This window comes from Urtica dioica, chromosome 6, assembly GCF_054948205.1.
Source record: "Urtica dioica subsp. dioica isolate 48M chromosome 6, U.dioica_male_clone48M_v1_H2, whole genome shotgun sequence".
Taxonomy (NCBI): Eukaryota; Viridiplantae; Streptophyta; class Magnoliopsida; order Rosales; family Urticaceae; genus Urtica; species Urtica dioica.
The window spans coordinates 33,620,244-33,641,023 of record NC_142761.1 but is presented as its reverse complement, the minus strand read 5'-3'; the positions used below and the strand labels follow the sequence as shown (position 1 = coordinate 33,641,023).

General features: G+C 41.1%; 2 protein-coding genes across 2 annotated transcripts; one reads left to right on the top strand and one right to left on the bottom strand.

The window, feature by feature from the left end:
• Nucleotides 1-3,106: 3,106 nt before the first annotated feature.
• Nucleotides 3,107-5,250, bottom strand: LOC149393731 (putative indole-3-pyruvate monooxygenase YUCCA7). Its single transcript, XM_089618135.1, has 3 exons — nt 4,588-5,250; nt 4,045-4,416; nt 3,107-3,479 (listed from the first exon to the last, which is right to left on the bottom strand). The coding sequence occupies exons 1-3, from the start codon at nt 5,248-5,250 to the stop codon at nt 3,252-3,254; spliced, it is 1,263 nt and encodes a 420-aa protein (XP_089474261.1). The 3' UTR covers nt 3,107-3,251.
• A 12,251-nt stretch (nt 5,251-17,501) lies between these two features.
• LOC149393730 (uncharacterized) lies at nt 17,502-18,559 on the top strand. The gene is made up of 3 exons (XM_089618134.1): nt 17,502-17,730; nt 17,812-18,161; nt 18,476-18,559. The coding sequence occupies exons 1-3, from the start codon at nt 17,502-17,504 to the stop codon at nt 18,557-18,559; spliced, it is 663 nt and encodes a 220-aa protein (XP_089474260.1).
• The last annotated feature ends 2,221 nt before the right edge of the window (nt 18,560-20,780 follow it).

Genomic DNA, 20,780 nt, shown 5'->3' with positions numbered 1-20,780 from the left:
GGTAAGTATAAACGTGAAAAAAATCCCAAAGCAAATTTATTTTAGGCTCGACATAATATTAATCTGGAGGTCTACATAGTGGTATCCATCTTGCTTTGGAGTTGTCTTATTTTGGCATATGACCTCCTACTATACTCGAAGTAGACATCCGCTTTATTTGAACGGACATAGAAATGTTCTCTTATTGATATGACTCCTTGTTTGACTTTATTAAATATTCTCTTATTCCTATTCCTTGCATTTCAAATAGATTAAGATACAAATGAAGGAGAAATCAACGCTACTTATTAGAATAGAATAAAAGATGAAATTGACGATTTGAAATATTTTGCCAATTCCCGTTTGCATTTTCGTAAAAAGAATTAATGTTTGATAAAATATATGAAATAATTAAAATTTGGCTAAGAGGTTTGTCGTTTCACTAGAATTATTGAAAATCAAAATATAATTATGAAAAAGAGAGAATTATATTCTATGGTATTTGGCGGTAAACAACAAATCGACGAATTCTTTTAGAATTTCAAATTCAAGTCTGTCTTAGATTTCAAGCATTCAAATAGTTTAATTTATTCTGTATATTTATTTTGGAAAACGGGTTTTCCAAAGTTGTTGAAACACAACATTGGAAAACAAAGGTTTCTATTTTAAGTTCCTAGTTTTTCCTAGATTTTCCAAGGTATAAAACACCCTTAAATTCCTACTTTTTTGAAGTTTTGAATTCTATTTTGAAATTTCAAACTCGTATATCGAAGGTTTACAAAAATAAGTGTAATTGCTCAAAGTTTTGCACTAAGTTTTGTCAATTTTTTGAAACTTTGCACTCAAATATATAATATTTTCCAAATTTTGCACTTAGTTATGCAATACTATTGGAAGTTTGCACGTGGAGTTGTGTAAAATTTAAAAATTATGCATTTTGTTTTTATCATATTTCGAAATTTTACAAAACTGAGTGCAAAACTTTGAAAATTTTAAGTTTTTTTTTTTAAGTTTGATAAAAAAAAAGAAGCTTTGAAATGGGGTCAAAACTCCAAAATTGAGTTAATTTTTTTTTTTTTTTGAAATTCTAGTTATATTTTGGACGAACACAATTTTTTCTCCAAAAATCTAACTATAAATTGTTAAAAAAATATGCAAGCTGAAAGTAAAAATTTATTGTAACACACGTGGTCGAAATTTCAAGATCTTCAACAACATTTGAAACTCTAGATTTTTTATAGAGAGAATGATATGAGTTTGGCCACGAAATGAGGAAATGGGATAAGGAAAAGAGGGGTTGAGAAGTTATTTTTGACCTTTCCCAAAATAATTTTTTTTAAGTGAACAGGAAGAACCTTGGTTTTTAAATATACTATCCAGATAATAATTAACAAATTATTCAAACATTACAACTCATTTAAATGTAAAACCAAAGAGAGCAATACGAAATCTCTCTTTTCCATTTCAGCGTGATATGTATTTATAAATTTTTTAGAGTTTTCTAATTAACTAGGCCACCTAAAACGTTTGGTTTGAGATCTAGCCTATGTTTGGAGATTTTTAGGGAAATAGCAAAACGTATTAGGTGGCAAAATATTTTTTACTTTTTTGTCCTCAATAATTAAAGTAGTTTTATAAAATCATGTTATTTTTTTTTCCTTTTTTTGTGCATGTTAAATTCCTATTTTGTAGAAAGTGGTTACCAAATATTAGAATCCACGTTCTCTCTCTCTTCCACGTTCTCTCTCTCTCTCTCTCTCTCTCTCTCTCTCTCTCTCTCTCTCTCTCTCCACAAAATCAGATCTGATTTTTTTTAACCACATTCTCTCTCTTTCATCTTCCACGTTCTCTCTCTCTCTCTCTCTCTCTCTCTCTCTCTCTCTCCACAAAATCAGATCTGGGTTTTTTTTTAACATTCAACATGCCAAGATGACGACGCGTCGGTGCTTTTTCGAGGGCTGGGCGAGCGGGAACGGGACGTGGTTTGCTGGACCACGGTCATCGTCGGGCTGGGCCAGAACGGGCGGGCCCGAGAAGCCACCGAGGCGTTCCGCGAGATGAGAGAGTCCGGTTCGAAGCCCAACGGAGTGACCTATCTCGGGGCTCTCTCGGCCTGCAGGCACGGAGGTCTGGTTGAAGAGGCTCGGGAGATCTTCGGGTCGATGAGGCTCGACGGGGTCGAGCCTTGTGTCGAACATTTCGGGTGCGTGGTGGATATTCTGAGCCGGGGCGGGTTTTCGGAGGAGGCCAAGGAGTTGGTTGCGGAGATGCCGTGCGAGGCCAACCACACGATACGGAGGTCGTTGATGATCGCGGATCCGACAGCTGCGATCGAAGATGGGATGATCGCGGATCCGACGACGATGGTCGGCGGGAGAGACGATCGGAGCTTGGTTAGAGGTGACCCGACTCTCACTGTTAATTTTTTTTAACAGTGAAGATTTTCGAATGTCTGTTTTTGAAAAAATGTAGAGGTACAGATGATTTATTTACAGTTATTTCCAGCTTGATTAGAGGTGACCCGACTCTCACTGTTAATTTTTTTTTAACAGTGAAGATTTTCGAATGTCTGTTTTTGGAAAAAAATGTAGAGGTACAAATGATTTATTTACAGTTATTTCCATTCAAATTACTTAAATGTGGAGAATGATATAATTTCCAGTAATTTACGTTTATTATCTGTGTTGACAGGTTCCCAACAGTAACGTCAGTCTTGGTGAGCCGTTCTAGATTAGCACGTCGTGTGATTAATGATATCTTTGATAAAATATTTTGTTGAGATTTGTTAGAGGTTAAAGGTTACGTATAACAATTTTGAAATTGTCTGTAATTTTATATTGTTATTGCCTATTTTTTAATATAATTATATTCATTATTTCTATTTGATTAAGTAAAAGGGCAAATTAGTCTATTAATTATTGACATATAAGCACGTTGACTATTTTCCTAAAAGTTATGAAACATAGGCTAAAAACAAAATCTATAGTTTCAAACTGGCTATTTTGCTACAGTGCCCAATTTTTTAGCACAAAAACCCATAAGTGAATAACAGTAATTTAACAAAAATAAGCCTCGTCTTCCATTTCAAAGAAAGAAAATGCCTAATTCTATTTAATGTCTTGCAGGGGCTTTGGTCTAGTGCATATGGGAGAGGGCTTAACTATATCTCATTTTGGCGTTTTTTTGTTTTCTGTTTTATTTCTTTTCTCTACAAAAAACTCACGAGCTAGAGAACAAATGAAACAAAAACAATATATTTTTTCAACAGGATCTTAAAACTGCGAAATACATCTTCTATGCGTAGATGCCACAAATTTCCTCTTGTATTTGGTCTCTTCTTTCCAAGTTTTGGCAATGTCACGTGAGACGCTAATGGCATCTAATGAAGCACCTGAAATGCCTCTCTTTGTGAACCCAACTGCATATAGACCTGATTTGCCTTTCCATCCATTAGGGAATGAATTCTTTGGGATTCCTTCTTCAGAAAATAAGTCGTTTTCCTATAAAAAGACAAAATTAATAGATTAATTTATTATTAGCTTCTTTCCAATCATGTATCAACTTGTACATATATACAAATAGCACCGAAAAAAGACAAAACAAAATATCATAAAAATGATCAAACCAACCAACCAATCTCACTGACTAAATTTTTTTCTTCCCTTTTTTTATTTTTTATTTTATTTTTTTATGTCAAGTCCTACAAATTATTGTATTTATAACAAGAAATGAAAAGCAAACTTCCAATAACTGTCACATGTTTCCCAATATAGAATCTTCTCAAAGATTTTTTTAAACAAAAGATTTCATGGCATTATTTTTTGGAAAAGTTATATTCATTTGAAACTTATTAATCAATAAAACAGTCAAAGTTTCAATCTTATTTTTTTTTCTTTTTCTAAATGACCCTTAGAGATAAGGAAATATTATGTTTAAAAACACCGTTTAAAAATTTCAGCTTAAAAATAGTGATTCACCTGGTTAGTTTATTATTATTTACGTTGTATGGGCAAATATTATATATATCAAAGTAAGAAAAGATTAATAAAAACCTATTAGTCTTACCTTAAGCCATGAAGGAACATTGCTTTTATACCCAGTGGCCAAAACAACAGAGTCAATCTCAAGCACTTTTCCATCAACAAACTCAACTTTCCCCTGATAAAACCTCTTGATCCCCGGGACGATTTCAATCTCGCCGGAGCGTATCTTTTCCAAGGCTCCGATGTCCAACACCGGCGTCTTTCCGGCAGTATTCTTGAGCTCGATGGGTCCCACCGATGGCCTCTTCAGCCCCAACTTCTCGAGGTTTCCGAGCACTATCCACGCCAGCAAAAGAAGTATCTTGTCCACCGCCCGAACCGGAAACCATTTCATCAACGAAACCGCGATCTCGAACGTCGATCTCCCCATCATCTCCCTTGGCAACACGTGTACCTGGATAGGTTTAGAAATTATTTCTTAGTTTTAGTCTGCGTAGCACACAGGCGAGAATATAAACCCACAAAATATAAAAGCCATTATTTGTAATTTTGAAACATTCCAAAAGAGAATAAAGAAAAAAAAAAGCGGTTTCTTGTCGCGCAAGTAACCTAAAAGAAAACTCACCGAGCTCCGAACCACCATGGCGGGCTTGGCATTGTGGTTGCAGAGATCAAGAGAGACTTCCATCCCGGAGTTTCCACACCCGACAACGAGGACCTTCTTTCCCCGAAACCCGTCCCCGGCGCGATAATCACAGGCGTGGACGACTCTCCCTCCGAAACCCCCGATCCCCTCGAACTCCGGCGAGACTCTCTCGGCGTTCTCTCCGGTGGCGACCACCAGCGACCGGCATAGATACTCCCGATCCCCGTTCGTACGGATCCTCCAGAGGCCGAGCTTGGCGTCGTGGCTCGCTGACTCCACGGCCGCGCCGAACACCGGGGCTATCCCGAACCTGTCCGCGTAGGATTGGAGGTACTCGATGAACTGGTCCTTGGAAGGGTACTGAGGGAAGCTCTCGGGGAAGCTCAGGCCCGGGAGCTCGCAGAACTGCTTCGGGAGGTGGAGTTTGAGGCGGTCGTAGGTCCGGTGCTGCCACAGAGAGGCAATGCAGTTCGATTTCTCGAGGATCATGAATGGGACGCCTTGCTCTTTCAGGCCCGCCGCCACCGCGAGGCCCGATGGGCCTGCTCCGACGATCACCGGCCCGTTGACCCACACGCATGGCCGGCCCGGCGAGAATTCGCTCTCTAAATTGTGGGTTTTTGGTGGTGTCTGGTCTAACATTATATATGCGTCTGTGTGGTTTTGGGATTAGTTTTAATATGTGTTAGGAAAGGAAATATATACGTGCGAGAGGGAATTATTGATGAGAGAATAATTGTTTGAATTTGGTGTGTGGGAAAGAAAGGAATTGTAAGGGTATATATAAGGAGAGAGAGGTCACTTCTTGACCATTAGAGAGTGCGATGTGATCTTGAGAGAGAGAGAGAGAGAGTAGTCAAATAATTTAATATTCTTTTTGGTTTACAAATGATAAGTTTTTGAGATGGTTTCATTATATAGCACTGTGTTTATAGTTAATAACGCAGATTTTATTAGATTTTTTTTTTCTTTCTTTGACGAAATTCAAAGTTAATAAATGTAGTACTTCATGATGGCCATGTATATCTTATATGTATGATGTTCTATATACATGTACGTTTTTTATTTCTTCAAAATTTTAGAGAAAGTGTAAGAAACTATTTCCACTCGCAAAATCATCATCAAATGAACCATCTTCCCATACTGTACTGTATATATCCTAGATATATCATGTATATAAGCAAATGGTTTCCAGAGAGGTGTTTTCCTTTTCTCAAAGTTGTTTTTATCTTCTACGCGCTCGCACACACACACAATAATTTATATCAAAATATATTGGGAGTCCTAGAGCATGCACATGGTATAGACGGGCCTAGATATATGTGGGTTCATACAAAATTACAGTTACAAATTACTAAATACGTATAACATTTGTGACAAACATTTAACCTAATTATGGTGTTAACTTCAATTACACATAATTTAAGATTTGATTAAGTATATAACATTTGTGGCAAACATGCTGATCATACGTTAAATAATGCCTGCAAGCAACATTTTCAAGCCTGCATATAGCTAGGCTGTAGTGTATCATGTACGACTATTTATTAATTAAAAGTCTGCATATATATTTAAATTTTCTTCAAAAGTTAGTTTTGACTTTTATTATATATTGTATTTTTTAAATATTTGACTTCCGTTATATTTTTAATATTTGACTTTTGTTATACATAGTATATTTACTCTCTAGCTAGCAATATCAATTAGTTTCACCAACACCAAATCTTAGTATCGGTTTGCGTAGTTTTAAATTCTAAGAAAAAAAAAGCTGTTCCGATTTCACCATAACAATATTCCCTTGCATTTTAACATACCAACTCACGAATCTTAGGTTTATGCTATAATGTTTTAAATAGGTGACGTTTTACATTATATATTTAATTCAAATAGATTCAATATTGTACGAAACATTATATAGGATAAAATCAGCAGTGAAATTGAGTTGAAAATACAGAAAGTTATTTTCTCCGATAGTACGAGAAAAAAGCTTGAAGTAGTTTATGTAATTGCTTATTTGGTTTTCGATTTACCGATTAATGTGTCGTTTTCTTATATTGCAACAACCTTCATTCAAATTATATGTCATGTTTCGTGATTGGGTCATAATAAATCCGAGTCATGCAGAACTGACATCAACATTGTGCCTTATTGACTTTCGTGGAGCTTTAAAATAGTATGATGGATAGTAAACTAAACTAGTAACCAACCAAAATTAAGCACTAATAACAATTTTTAAAAACTACAAAAAGGAAAAAATTCAAAGTACATGCTTAAAAGTTCATATACTTTAAGTAACCAATAATATATTAGAATAAATTTCACTTTTTCCCCCTGAACTATGACCTCGGTAACAATTTGCCCTTGCTATTCTAATTTGTGTTAATTGTTTACCTTGAACTTATGTTTTGTATCAGAAGTAATCCTTCCTTTATCTGATGACGTGGAAAGTATATTGGCAATGTATTTCAATTGTTTGGTTTGGTATTTTAAATTAAAAAAAACGTGGAAAAGAATCAAAGTGGATTTGACGAAAAGACCCTTGTTATGTTTTCAAATTTTTAAAATATTGCCACTCTATTCTTCTTCGTTTATAACAGACCAAAACACGTTTGAATAAAAAAAAAACACAGACCAATACACCTCCACCATATCAAAAAAAAAAAAAAAACACTTCCAACATGGGCCCTCTCCGCCGGTGCGCCCGATCATATTAACTTATGTAAATAACAATAAGAAGAAATTGTATATTTGCCCCCTGATTTATGGCCTTACTGCAAAATGTCCCCTATCTTTTTAAAACTATTTATTAACCCCTTGTTATATAAAAAAGTAGTAGTTTGGTCCTTCCGTAAAAAAAGATGCCCAATCGTCAGTTAAATAATCTCGTGGAACGCACGTGTTCTAGTAAATAAGGGTAAAATCGTTATTTTGTTAGTCGGATGAGGGAGTGTATTTAATTTTTTGTTTATTCATCTAAATTAAATAAGTTGAGGTGTAAAAATAAATTAAATAAAGAAAAAACAGTAATTAAGTAAAAAAAAAAAAACAGTCGGATGTAAAAATCCCAAATTGCATCGAGTCTTAACAGTAAAACCCTATAATTGAAAAACCAGTAATGGCGAAAGGTAAATCTCCCGGGAAGTCGTCACCGGCGCGAAGGTCTGTGGCATCTTCTCGCTCGAAGTCGAAAGGGAAAGAAAGTGCGAATAAGAAATCGACCGCACTGCCCAAGAAATCACCGGCTCGAAAACCAAAACAGAAGCAAAAATCGCCTGTTCCGACGAAGGAGTCTCCACCGAGTGAGAACGAATGTACATGTATGAACACTTTTGTGTCTTTTAAGTGTTATTTAAAGTCGATAATATAGTTGGGGACCACAATACTTTTGTCGAATGGGTCCAGGGTATGAAAAGAAGTTTTTTTTTTTTTGTTTTTTTTATGGTTTTAGTGTGTGCGATGGTTTTTTTCCCCTTTTAATATACAGTGGGTCCTTAGTGTCGGTAGATTAAATTTATGCTTAGTCTTGGTTGGTTGGTTGGCTATATTTAATTGGAAGCCGGGTTTGTGTTGTTGTTCTTTTATGTGGTTTTGTTTTTCTATTCATGTACGAGATTTGTTAGTTCTTTAAAGCAGTGATATCCCTTTGCACTAATAACGGCTCTTTGTTCGACTGTCGTTATTTTTTTTTGCAGTTGAAACATTGAACTGCTTTGTCTTGAACGTTCACCATGGAGGTACGCTCTTGTTTGCAACGGCTGATCGTGATTGGAGCTATGAAGGTGGAGTTGTAGAGCGCATCGAGAATGTAGACGTAGATAGGATTTCGATGGTTTGTTTGGACAAGCTTGTTGTCGCAGTTTTTCGGACAACGATTTAGGAGTCGCAGACGGTCAGACCCAAGGCCAGATCAAGTGGTCTCGTCTCGACTCGAGCGTGTCGGACTTGGTATCCCAAGTCGTCCCTTAGCTGTCTGTGGTATCTGTCTCGTCCCGGCACCTGAAAAGCAAGCAGAAAAGGTGTGAACTACAAAGGGGAAACAGAGGGGTTGCCTCTAACGTGGTGGCTAGTCAACATTAGTAGGATTGAGGTGGTTTGTAGAGGGTTTAGTGTTTAGGGGTCGAGACTTGAGAGAAACGAGCGAGGTACGAGTTCGACAGCGTTTCAGTACTCAAATTCGGATTACCTGGACTAGGGGAGAGACCCCTATATTTATAGGCAACCAAGGAGCATCATGAACAACCCCTTGGCTGAGGGCTGCCTCCGACCCGGCCATGGCCGGCTCTGACTCGGCCGTGGAGGCCATGGCCGGCTCTGACTCGGCCGTGGAGGCCATGGCCGGCTCTGACTCGGCCATGGCCGGCTCTGACTCGGCCATGGCTGGCTCTAACTCGGCCGTGGGGGCCATGGCCGGCTCTGACTCGGCCGTGGAGGCCATGGTCGGCTCTGACTCGGCCATGGAGGCCATGGCCGGCTCTGACTCGGCCATGGCCGGCTCTGACTCGGCCGTGGAGGCCATGGCCGGCTCTGACTCGGCCATGGCCGGCTCTGACTCGGCCGTGGAGGCCATGGCCGGCTCTGACTCGGCCATGGCCGGCTCTGACTCGGCCATGGCCGGCTCTAACTCGGCCGTGGAGGCCATGGCCGGCTCTGACTCGGCCATGGCCGGCTCTGACTCGGCCATGGCCGGCTCTGACTCGGCCATGGAGGCCATGGCTGGCTCTGAGGTGGCCGTGCGCCGGGAAAGACTCGGGGAAGCCGCCATATGTTGTCGTTGCCGTACCGGGCCGGAATGGACCGGTAACATTAGCCTCCTGAGTTTCCGGTCGAGCGTAGGTCGAGTGGAAACTTAAAGTCAACACTTTCATGCGGATGCGGGATGAATGCTCTTGGGTTTGTGTCACGGGGGACGGCCTTTGTGCGTCGCGAGTGACGGCCTTTGTGCGCCACGAGGGACGGCCTTTGTGTGTCACGAGGGACGGCTTTCGTGCGTCGCGAGGGACGGTTTTTGTTGTGCGTGGCTTATTTTCTCGACTTACCAACGAAGGCGTAATCGATTAGCACGACTTTATTGCGCGTGTCTTATTTTCTCGACTTACCAATGAAGGCGTGATCGATTAGCACGACTTTACTGCGCGTGTCTTATTTTCTCAATCCACCAATGAAGGCGTGATCGATTAGCACGACTTTACTGCGCGTGTCTTATTTTCTCGACTTACCAATGAAGGCGTGATCGATTAGCACGACTTTACTGCGCGTGTCTTATTTTCTCGACTTACCAATGAAGGCGTGATCGATTAGCACGACTTTATTGCGCGCGTCTTATTTTCTCGACCCGCCAATGAAGGCGTGATCGATTAGCACGACTTTATTGCGCGTGTCTTATTTTCTCGACCCACCAATGAAGGCGTTATCGATTAGCACGACTTTATTGCGTGTGTCTTATTTTTTCAATCCACCAATGAAGGCGTGATTGATTAGCACGACTTTACTGCGCGTGTCTTATTTTCTCGACTTACCAATGAAGCCGTGATCGATTAGCATGACTTTATTGCGCGCATCTTATTTTCTCGACCCACCAATGAAGGCGTTATCGATTAGCACGACTTTATTGCGCGTGTCTTATTTTCTCGACCCACCAATGAAGGCGTTATTGATTAGCACGACTTTATTGTGCGTGTCTTATTTTCTCAATCCACCAATGAAGGCGTGATCGATTAGCACGACTTGGGCCTCGAGGACTCTGTGTAGAGCCTGCACGAGGAGTTACGTGATAAGTCTTTCCTTGGGACCTCCGGCCTAACCATCGGCCCCTTGAGACTTTGTCATACTTTTGTTTTTGGTTTTGAGTTGTTTTTTTTTGGTTGAGCGAGCGAGCTCTAGTTTCGTTGAGCATTGTTTCCCATTAGCCCCCCGAGTTTCTCGTGTACTCGTAGAGGAGACTAGAAATTATAATGCAACAAGATAAAGACTTCGAGGTGAAATGTAATCTAATTACCATGTAGAAATAGTCAAAAATTACATCCCTGGGCCATTGGCCTTATTGAAATTCGAGATTGTCTTAAAACCGGAAATAAAATGACATAATGAGAAACGGGGACGGGCTTCCACCGCAGTGCCAGCTTCTGTAGCTTGACCGAGCTAGAGGATGGCGCTCATCATCTTTTCCTTCCCTTTCCCGTCCACGCCTTGGATGTAGCACATCCTCGCCATTGACTGGTCTCCCAACATGACGGCAATCCCCTTCTCAGTCGGGAACTTCATCATCAGGTGGTAGGTGGACGTTATGGCCTTCAGCCGGTTGAGAGTCGGGCGGCCGATGATGATGTTGTATGCCGAGGGCTGGTCCACAACTAGGAAGGACACGATGCGGGTGACCTCGAGCCCCCCCGGTGTTCCGAAGGTGACCAGGAGGTCGATGGTTCCCTCCGTCATGACCCTCTCCCCGGAGAAGCCGAAGAGCGGAGTTGAGATCGGGGTCGGTCCCACTCCGGATAGCTTCATCCTGTCTAGCGCCGATTTGAAGATTATGTCGGCGGAGCTTCCATTATCGATTAGGATCCTTCGGACGAGGTTGTTGGCGACCGGTGCGGAGACGACTATCGCGTCATTGTGCGGGTGGAGCACACGGGCTGCCTCTTGGCCGGTGAAGAACATGGACTCGAACGGGGCTGGAGGGGGAGCCTCGTACGTGTGGTTGATGCAGTGCGCTATTTTCCCTTGGGAGACTTCGCGCACGTATTTCTTCCTTTGCGTGCTTGAGTCTCCGAACTCCGGGCCGCCCATGATTGAGCCCACGATGTGCAATTGTGAGTTCCCTGGTCCTTGGTTCGCCATTTGGTCTGTGACGGTCGCCGTCGCCGGACCCTTCCTTTCCTGCCGTGGGCGCTCTCCGTGCACCGCGGCTGCCTCGACCGTTCTTAGGACATACTCTTTTAATTTCCCATCTTGAATCAGGGCCTCGATCTGACGCCTGAGATGATAACATTCGGACGTCAGATGCCCGTGATCCTGGTGGTACTCACAGAACTTGTTTCGATCCCTCTTCGCGGGATCCTTCGCAAGAGGAGCCGGACTTCCTAGCTTGTCGCGGTGCAGAGCTAGGATCCGCTCTTGCGAGGTGTTCAGAGGGGTGTACGTCGATAACGCTCGGAAGCTATCAACGTGCGACGATCTTGGACCGGAAAGGGGGCGACCGTTAGGGGCCCGACCTCCCTTGCTCCTCTTTCTCTGAGGGTCGGGACGATCTTCGTCCTGGTCGTCGCGGTGGCGACTACCTTGTCCTCCTGACTTTCGGCCATCTCGGCCATCGAGATAGTCCTCGATTCCCATATGTGTGCGGGCTCTCGTCATCAGCTCCGCCATGTCTCGCGGGACTTGCCCGACAATGGACTTGAGGAAGTCGCTCGTGCGAACTCCCTCGGTGATCGCTGTGATGGCGTCCTTGTCGTCGAAGCCCTCGACTTTGTGAGACTCCTCGGTGAAGCGAGCGAGGTATTGTCTCAATGTCTCATCTCTCCCTTGCCGAATGGAGAGGAGGTGGGTCTTCAACTTCTTTTGTGCCACAAGCGTGGTGAAGCGGGCGAGGAAAGCCTCTCGTAAGGCCCAGAAGGATGGGATGCTTCCAGGCCTCAAACTCCGGAACCACTCAAAGCCCGACCCTGTGAGGGTCAGGCTGAAGGCTTGACAGAGAGTCGCATCCGACTGTCCTTGCATTGTCATCCACGTCTCGTAGTGTTGGATGTGGAAGTTCGGGTTAGTCCGTCCATCATAGGGAGGGATGGACGGCAATTTGAAGTTCCCCACGCAAGGCTGCGCGAGGATTTGTGCGGTGAAGGGAGAGTATGATTCCTCGATCCCTCCATATGATCTTTGCCTCCCCGACTCCCTCATCTCAATGATTTGGTTTTGGAGACTCTGAATCATCGTGACCATATCAAGTCCGTTGGCAGGGCCGACTGTCGGGGCCACGGGGGTCACCGGTCGGCGTTCGTTGGACGCTTGGTCCACGACATTGGCTTGAGGTCGGCCGAGAGTTGCGGCGGGCAGCGCGTCCCGCCGAGAATTGAGCCTTTGGCGGAGATCCTCCCCTCGGGAGTTTCTTTGCGCCGTCAAGTGTTCTCTAAGGTCCGCGCTAGATGCGTGGCGAGGCGAGGTCATGCTTGAGCGAGGCTAGGGGTGGCCTCGTTGGTTCTTGACTCCCCCACGTATTTGGGGTCGGAGTCGTCCTGAGCGGATCGATCCTCGACGTCGTAGCCGAGGAGATTGGCGATGAGGGAGCCGTCTCTGACATGGATGATCCTGTTTCCTATAGCCAAGCGATGGCTTGTTCTGAATCAAACCTTTGGCTTGACGCCATGAAAGTTGAAATGCACTCGATGTATGTCAACAAAGTTTGGAAACTTGTAGACCTTCCTGAAGGGATTAAACCCGTAGGGTGTAAGTGGATATACAAGAAGAAAAGGGGTCCTGATGGGAACGTCGAGACGTTCAAAGCACGACTTATGGCGAAGGGTTATACCCAACAAGAAGGGATTGACTATGAAGAAACCTTCTCGCCAGTCGCGACGCTGAAATCCATCTGCATACTCCTATCCATAGCTGCAGCTCTCGACTATGAGATCTGGCAAATGGATGTCAAGAAAGGCTTTCTGAATGGCAATCTTGACGAGCGCATTTACAAGGCTCAACCAGACGGTTTCGTGGATAAAGGTCAAGAGACCAAGGTTTGTGAGTTGCTTAAACCCATTTTTGGACTAAAGCAAGCATCTAGGTCATGGAATATTAGATTCGATGAAACTGTAAAGAGCTTTGGCTTTGAACAGTCAATAGATGAGCCTTGTGTTTACAAGTTAATACACGAAGGCAAAGTTGTGTTTCTGGTACTATATGTCGATGATATACTACTCATTGGTAATGACGTGGGTAAGTTATCTGAGGTTAAGGTCTGGCTGGCAAAGCAATTCGATATGAAGGATCTGGAGAAGCAGCATACATTCTGGGGATCCAAAATTTTTCGAGATAGGAAAAACCGGACCCTGTCGCTCTCTCAAGCATCTTATATTGATAAGATAATGGATCACTTCTCGATGCAAGACTCCAAGAAGGGCCAAACACCCTTTAGGCATGGAGTTTCACTCTCTAAGGACCAGTCTCCCAAGACTGCACAAGAGATTGAAGACATGAGGAAAATTCCTTACGCCTCTGCCGTAGGAAGCCTCATGTATGCTATGCTTTGCACTAGACCTGATATATGTTTCGCCGTTGGCGTAGTTAGCCGTTTCCAATCCAACACTGGACCCGATCACTGGATTGCTGTTAAGCATGTTCTTAAGTATCTTCGAAGAACTAGGAACTTGATGCTTACATACTCAGGTACTGACCTGACTATGACGGGATATACCGACTCCGATTTTCAAGCGGATAAGGATTCCAGGAAATCCACTTCGGGATCTGTGTTCATCCTTAATGGTGGAGCTGTTGTGTGGAGAAGTATTAAGCAATCTTGCATTGCTGACTCCACAATGGAAGCAGAATATGTGGCTGCTTGTGAAGCATCCAAAGAGGCTGTATGGCTTACGAAATTCCTTAAGTATTTGGAAGTTGTTCCAAACGTCGACGAGCCCATGACCCTTTATTGTGATAATAGTGGGGCTGTCGCTAACTCAAAGGAACCTAGAAGCCATAAGCGCTCTAAACATATTGAGAGAAAATACCATTTGATTCGAGAGATCGCGCAACGCGGAGACGTGGAGGTGAAGTAGATCTCTGGAAGATCCATTCACCAAGGCCCTAGCGAACATGGTCTTCGACCAACTTCGAGAGGGATTAGGCATGCAGGACTACTCACATCTTCTTTGAGTCAAGTGGGAGTTTGTTGTCAATGGTGCCCACAAGAAGAGTAGTAGTGTCTATTTATGTACATTTGATGTCATATAGTCTTACGAAGACTCTTGCTTGTAATTGCTTATTCACTAATAAAAAGTTGAAACGTTCATTCAATCTTCTTTGTTTGAAGCTTTATGATAAAACCTTAGTCTTTTAGTCCATAAACAAACTTAACAACTTACGAAGAGACAAATGTAGATTTGCATGAACAAACTCTTCGTAGTTTGCTTAAAACGATATATTCGCAATCTTAGGGTCAAAGGACTATTGAGCTCAGTATGATTGTTAGAAGAATCTATGATGTCTGGTTATGAGGCATTGAGAGTTGGAGACTCTATAGTTCTTCTAGGTATCTTCCGAAGGTACTGAATTGACCAGTGCACTTCTAGAGACAAGATAAGAACAAACCATTTAACCTCTTATGTCTCGAAGTCACTATGTATGAATTGCATCATGCTTACCTTAATCCTGAAATGAGACATGCCATTTCACACCTTAGTATTCTCATTTGAGAAAGTCAAAGTTCGGACTCACTATGTGATTCCGAACAAGGCCTATTGGTGAAGTACTAAGTTGTGAGTCTGTCATGAGTAACTTTGTGAAGTTCTCATAGATATGGAATTCATGTACAAGATTGCTGAAATGCAATGTATGTCACCTCATGCTTTGTTCCTTGGAGTGTGAATAAATGAATTGGCCAGTGTCCAAATTGAGTCCTGACTCTTTTGGATGAAACAATGTGACTTGTTAGCTCCTCGTCAATACATTGTTTCTAACTTATTCACAAGCGACAAAGGAGTTGAGGAAATAACAGCTAGAAGGGTAAAATGGTAATTTAGTAAATCCCGACTAGCTGATGACATTCATGAAGGGTAAACATAGATAATATTCAGTGGATCTGCTCATCATAATTAGGTCGAATTCTTGAGTAGAAAACAAATTCATTTGAACCGAGAAATCTTCAGTGTCAGCTCTTTAGTGGAGTCAGTTGGCATTAAGCTAAACTTGGAAAAGGTTTGTGAACTTTTGAGTCCAAGTGTTTAGCTCAAGCTTTGTTCATTTGGGTCCATGAGGTCACTGTCACGAATCACATCGATAGGAATAGTTAAACTGGAAGCTAAGTCAAAACAAGAACGAAAATAGTCAAAAGGGTATTTTTGTCTTTTGAGACATATGATGAAATGAATGTCAATAAATTTTTTGACAAGTTCATTTGATGACTTAATGTCACTCGGCCATAACTTGATTATTGGGCCTTGTGAATTAATTTCATTTCATAAGAATTTTATTGAAAATTCTTAATGGGATTTTCTCATGTTGTCATGAACAAATGAAGAAGCTTCTAGAAGCTCCTTCTAGATGAGAATAGGCGCCCATAATACCCAAGGAAAGAGAGTTTATTTTGTGCATAAATGTATTTAGATACTTGCCAAAAGAAAAAGAGGAAACAAATTTCCTCCAAGAGGAAAGTGGGAATCGGCCAAGTGAGAGACAAGGCAAGGCCTTGAACAAAATAGGAAACAAATCAAGGCTTCTAGAAGCCTTGTGTTGGCCGAGTGTCTCAAAGGGAAAAAGAGGAAATTGCTCATGAATATGTGATATTCTATAGAAGAGGAAACTACCTTATTGAAGGTGAGACCTCTCCTATAAATAGGAGCCTCATTTCCTCACTTTTCATTCATCCAAGTTTAAGAGATTTGAGAGACTCTCTCTCTAGAACTTTGGCCGAAAATCCTCTCTCTCTCTCTCTAGTTTATTTTTGATTTTTTCTTGTCTTGGCACCTAGGTCCTCACTCGACCTAGTGTTTAGCTCTGCGACTTCGAGACTCGTTCTTAAGTCGTAGCGTTTAAAAGTGCCCACTCACTGATTCCTTCTTTTCGAGTGATTTAGTGATAGAAACTTTCGTGGTTGCTCGAGGTGCCGAGGAAAGAAAGAGAGACGTGCTGCGAGGGGAGATGAGCGTTGCGAACTTTCCAAAAGCTTCTTCAAAGTTCAAGCTTCAAGAAAGGTTAGTAAACTCTTAGCTCATATTGATTTTTAATTACATGTACTTGCTTCTTTGTCTAGGTTAGTAAAAACTATTTTTACTTGAAAAGAAATTTTTTAAAATTCCGCCGCTTCCCAAAGCGTTTAATCTTTTTCTTAAACCCTAGATCAATTCCAACACCAAGCTATGGGACTACGGGGCAGAGTTAGTGGCTACAAATCCCGGTTCAGCTGTCAAGTTTCAGACTGAAAATGGTGAGAACGATATCCCGGTTTTTAAAAGGATGTACGTGTGTTTCAAAGGCTGCAAAGAAGGATTTAAATATTGTAGGCCTGTTATTGGGGTTGATGGCTGCCACATAAAGGGTCATCATACCGGTCAACTGTTGACGGCCATCGGAATTGATGCAAACAACAGCATATTTCCGATCGCGTAAGCTGTTGTCGAGTCTGAATGCAAATCTTCTTGGGCCTGGTTCTTGGACATTCTCAAAGATGACTTGAACATTGTGAATGGTCACCAATGGACATTTATATCTGATAAGAAAAAAGGGCTACAAGAAGCTTTATCAGGGATGTGGGAAGAAGGCTCTGTTCAAGCGGAGCACAGACATTGTGCACGGCATTTGCAGAAAAACTTCACAAAGGTAATTTTCTTAGATATTTAATTTGAACGTGAACTTAGAACCAGTGAATTTTCTATTTGTATTTGAATATACTGACTGATTCTATTGCATCCTAGGTACATAAAGGGTTGTTTCTGAAAACAAAGATGATGCACGCGGCGTTGTCGTATTCCACGGCTCGTTTCGAAGCCGAAATGGGTTTAATCAAAGACGAGGAACCTGAGGCCTTTGAGTGGCTTATGAGCAAAGGAATTGACCACTAGGCTAGAAGTCGTTTCAGAACCGGTCCTAAGTGCGAGATCTCACTCAACAACTTGTGTGAGAGTTTCAACGGCACGCGAGCAATTCTGTTGGCTAGACAGAGGCCAATACTCTCTATGCTTGAGCGCATTAGAATGTATATACTTCGCAGGTTCACCAAGCAACGACTTGCCGGTGAGAAGTGGAAGTCAGAGGTTGGACCACGCATTTTCAAGGTTATTGAAGCCAACAAGGTACTAAGTGCAGAAAATATTGCGAATTGGGCGGGTGATTTGGATTATCAAGTGTCTAACATGTATGGAAGCATGTATAAAGTGGATCTTGGTCACCAAACATGCTCGTGTGGACGCTGGGATTTGTCTGGTACACTAATGCTGTAAACCCGGTCTTCCATTTATATTCCTACTATTTCCTTATCAAGCTTAACGATTGAATTTGTTGCAGGTATACCATGCTCACACGCCATTAGCTGCATATGGCAAATGCATGAAGAACCATTGAATTATGTCTCCCATTGGTACAAAAAGGAGTGTTATCGAGAGACATACAAGCACAAGATTTTTCCAATCAATCCTCCAGAACAGTGGCCCAAAACAACATCCACACCCATGGAGATGCCAGAAGACAGGGTCAAACTAGGTAGACCCAAAAAATTAAGGAGGGTTGAGCACGATGAGGTTATTCCTCCCGGTGGAACGAAGATGAGAAGACGCTACGTCGCAACAGCATGCTCAAAATGTGTCAAAGACGGTCACAACGCACGTACGTGTTTCAGACGCCAGCAAGAGGAACAGGTACATTCAATACTCTGATATTGAGTTACAAAGATTGACTGCTACTTACTACCCACACTGTAAATGCAAAATAGAGACAAGCGCGGACCTCACAACCATCACAACCGACACAACCAACACGGAGTCGAGCCAGAAGAAACAATGATGACGGACCTCCACTACCGTCTCAGCCGACACAACCAACACCCAGACAACCAAGTCAAAGGATTGGCATCAGGGTAAGAAAATTAGGACCATTTCATTTCAATTGAAAATATGGTCAAATATGTATTTGGTGGCAAATTCTTCTTCCTCAATGTTTTTGGAGATTTCAGATGAGCCCTCGATTTAGGAATCTCAGGACGGTCAACACTAACAATGAAGTTCAACGCGGGCGTAAAAGATTGTTCACCGAGTAATTTGTAGTGTTTATGAATATGTAAAGCCCTAACCCACTTTTGGAATATTTTAGAACTGTGTAAAATAGCTTTGTAAAGCTAAGTAAGGGTTCATAATTTGAAACATTGGAATTCATCCTTAATTTACCTAGTTGTTTCAGTTTGATGTATGTAAAAGCTGTAAAATGCTTCAAATCCACTCTTTTGTGACATTGAAACATTGTGATCCACTTTTTTGTGACATTACAAGTTATGTCTTTTTCTATATGTTATTTCATTTTATCTCTTTTTTTATGTGATGTTACTCTTATTAAATCCACTCAATTTAATTAGAACACTGAGTGGATACTTGCATACATATATCAAAATACATATATCTCTTTTTCTAAATGAACACATATTCAAAATACATCTGCCATAGAATACTTGCATACATATATCATTACACTGTAATTTACATAACGTACCTAGTAAAAAACAGACCACATTTTACTTGTCATATTACTTGAATAACAACAGACACAAAATCAATACAATTACACATAACAAGAACTTGATTTGAAAAGCTTCACTAGCTAATCCGACCAAATTCTCTCTAGTATGAACGAAGGTAGTTGGACTCTCAGCTTCTGATTCCCCATTTTCGTTCATTTTGTTCATCATTTCTGTAATTGTATCTGTCGATGGGGTACAACTAGGAGGGTCAATCCATCTAAAATATCCGCAACCTGGGTCATTTTTATGCTGAGAAACCAAATAATTCCCCCACAATCAAACACACAAATTATCCACGTTACCCAAACACACAAATTTAAGAAGAAAAAAAAACAACACTAACCTTATACAGAGCACAACCAAAAAAACGTCTTGCTGGGTTACGACCTGTCCTTGACGTCCTCTCCACAGTCTTCAATTCGCACGAACACGTCGGCGGCTCGCGCGTGGACGTTTCGCCAACAACGACGTCGGATTTCTTGCGATTAGACGTGCTATGGCTTCTCTCCATACCGACGACACCTAAATTAGACGTGCATAAGTTATGAATTTGATTTTTAATCGGAGACGCTAACCCTAGCTCAATCGATTTGTGGCTCAGTCGATTTGGGGGTTCTCTCTTCGAATGGTTTTTTTATATTCTCAATAAAAATGAGAACTGAAAATAAAATGAAAATCAAAGCAATTTACTTGAGTCCAAGGACATTCTCGTAAATTCATTTACCTCTTGTACCATGTGACTACCACGTGACCATTTAACTGACGGAGTGGGCTTATAATACACGGAAGGCCCATCAATTTTGTCGGTCGTGATATTGAGGTCCAATAACCTCGATTTTATATCATAAGTCATCTTCTGTCAGTGAGGCCATAAATCAGGGGGCAAATATATAGCTCAAGAGAAAGAAAAAAAAATTGATCTTTTTTTTTTTTGAAATGTTTTCTGGATTTTTTTTTTTTTTTTTTGGAATTTAGAGAAGGACCTCGTGCTTTTTAAATATTTTTTTATTTGTTTTTCCTTTTCTGTTGTAAAAATTAATTAACGAAGGGTGTGTAGCGTAATTTTAACTAACTAACAACGGGCAGTGTAGCTCATCAATCAAATAAAATAAATATAACTTGTAAAATAGTTACAGTTTTGTCGTAAAATTTATAAATGAACCTTAAAGGATATAAACACACCCTTCATTAATTAAATATTACTCTTGAGCTGTTTCATATTTATTGTTATTTACATTAAAAACATTTTAAAAAAAAAGATCAATTTTTTTTTTCTTTCTCTTGAGCTGTTTCATATTTATACTGTCCACGTCATCAAAAAACTAACAGACCAGTGCCAAAATTAACGGAAAGATTACTTCTAATAAAAAACATAAGTTTAAGGTAAACAGTTGACACAAATCAGAATAGTAGGGGCAAATTATTACCGAGGTCATAGTTCATGGGGAAAAAGTGAAATTTATTCAATATATTATTACGCATTTGAAAGGGATATTTCATGCCGTGATCAATGTATATATTATATATAGCTATAGCTATAGCTCCAGCTCGAGATAGAGAGAGAGAGAGAGAGAGAGAGAGAGAGAGAGAGAGATAGCTAGTAATAAATTAACTATAGAGAGAGAGAACTAATAATAAATTAATTATCATAGTGTTGCACAACATATATTACTTATGTGGCTTTCCGTGTGTACGTACAGATATAGAGAATCGTTTTCAAAGTTCTTCTTTATATGGTCAATGGCAA

Bases quoted from the DNA above. Each gene is read 5' to 3' on its own strand.
- LOC149393731 (XM_089618135.1), bottom strand. From the start codon at position 5,250: ATGTTAGACCAGACACCACCAAAAACCCACAATTTAGAGAGCGAATTC. The intron at 4,417-4,587 runs GTGAGTTTTCTT...AAACCTATCCAG, and splicing joins CCATGGTGGTTCGGAGCTCG to GTACACGTGTTGCCAAGGGA. The intron at 3,480-4,044 runs GTAAGACTAATA...GTCTTTTTATAG, and splicing joins ATGTTCCTTCATGGCTTAAG to GAAAACGACTTATTTTCTGA.
- LOC149393730 (XM_089618134.1), top strand. From the start codon at position 17,502: ATGTATATACTTCGCAGGTTCACCAAGCAACGACTTGCCGGTGAGAAG. The intron at 17,731-17,811 runs GTACACTAATGC...AATTTGTTGCAG, and splicing joins TGGACGCTGGGATTTGTCTG to GTATACCATGCTCACACGCC. The intron at 18,162-18,475 runs GTACATTCAATA...TGGAGATTTCAG, and splicing joins GACGCCAGCAAGAGGAACAG to ATGAGCCCTCGATTTAGGAA.